Raw genomic sequence first — 1050 nt, 5'->3', positions numbered from 1 at the left:
GAAAATGTTCTGGAGATGCATTGTGGTGATGGTTGCACAACTCTGTGAAGGTACTGAAAGCCACTGAACTGCACACTTAAAAATGGCAAAAGTGGTGATATGATTTGGCTATGTCCCCATCCAAATCTCATCTTGAGTTGTAGCTCCCATAATTCCCATGTGTTGTGGGAGGGACCAGGTGGAAGGTAATTGAATCATGGGGACAGGTCTTTCCTGTGATGTTCTTGTGATAGTGAATGGGTCTCATGAGATCTGACGGTTTTATAAAGGAGTTCCTCTGCACATGCCCTTTCTCCTGCCTGCCACTACGTAACACATGACTTTGCTCCTCATTTGCTTTCCGCCATGACTGTGAGGCCTCCCCAGCCATATGGAACTGAGTCAGTTAAACCTCTTTCCTTTACAAATTACCCAGCCTCGAGTATGTCTATATTAGCAGCATGAAAAGATTAATACAAGTGTTAACTTTTGTATTTTGCCATAACTTAAAGAAAAAATAAAAGAGTATATGGTAAGATGTGAAAATAGAGAAAAATGTCTCCTAGGAAGAAACAAAATCCTGTTGCACCATGGGCACTGCCAAACACCCTGTTTTTTCCCAGTGGTAGTGGAGAGAGGGCACTTGGGTCACCAAACATGTAATGAGCACCCACAGTGATGAGCTGGCAGGTGACCTGGAGGATGCAAAGAAACAGATGGCAGAGCTCCTGCCTGCAAGCAGAGCATCCTACAAGAAAGGAAGATAGACACAAAAGTCCATGGCACAAATAAAGAGATGAGTGTCGGCATGAGGTAAGATCACAATGGCTACAGTCTTTTACAGTCATTCAAATGTTATTTCTTTTTACCTGATTAGCTTATTCCATGAAAGGTCAAGGACAGCATCGGTATGCCCTTCTGCTGAGGAACTCTGTAATAATTGTTTTAATTATTTTTTGTATTAAAGTCTCCCCATAATAAAACTGAATATATTAATTTGCAAGATTCTTTAAACCTTAAGATTGTTTTGTTTTGAGATAGAGTCTCGCTCTGTTGTCCTGGCTAGAGTGC

At 41.4% G+C, this 1050-nt stretch overlaps 1 protein-coding gene across 1 annotated transcript in view; it reads right to left on the bottom strand.

Moving 5' to 3' along the window:
* The window catches only part of PWP1 (PWP1 homolog (S. cerevisiae)), a 31377-nt gene that overhangs the window by 16129 nt on the left and 14198 nt on the right, over positions 1-1050 (bottom strand). The window contains exon 8 of the mRNA XM_011975544.1: positions 849-910. Coding sequence (XP_011830934.1) covers positions 849-910 — 62 coding nt within the window. The remainder of the gene's footprint in view (positions 1-848; positions 911-1050) is intronic.

Source organism: Mandrillus leucophaeus, unplaced genomic scaffold (genome assembly GCF_000951045.1).
Source record: "Mandrillus leucophaeus isolate KB7577 unplaced genomic scaffold, Mleu.le_1.0 Scaffold157, whole genome shotgun sequence".
Taxonomy (NCBI): Eukaryota; Metazoa; Chordata; class Mammalia; order Primates; family Cercopithecidae; genus Mandrillus; species Mandrillus leucophaeus.
Note: the sequence above shows the minus strand (reverse complement) of the source record. Positions and strands in the feature narration are given on the sequence as shown.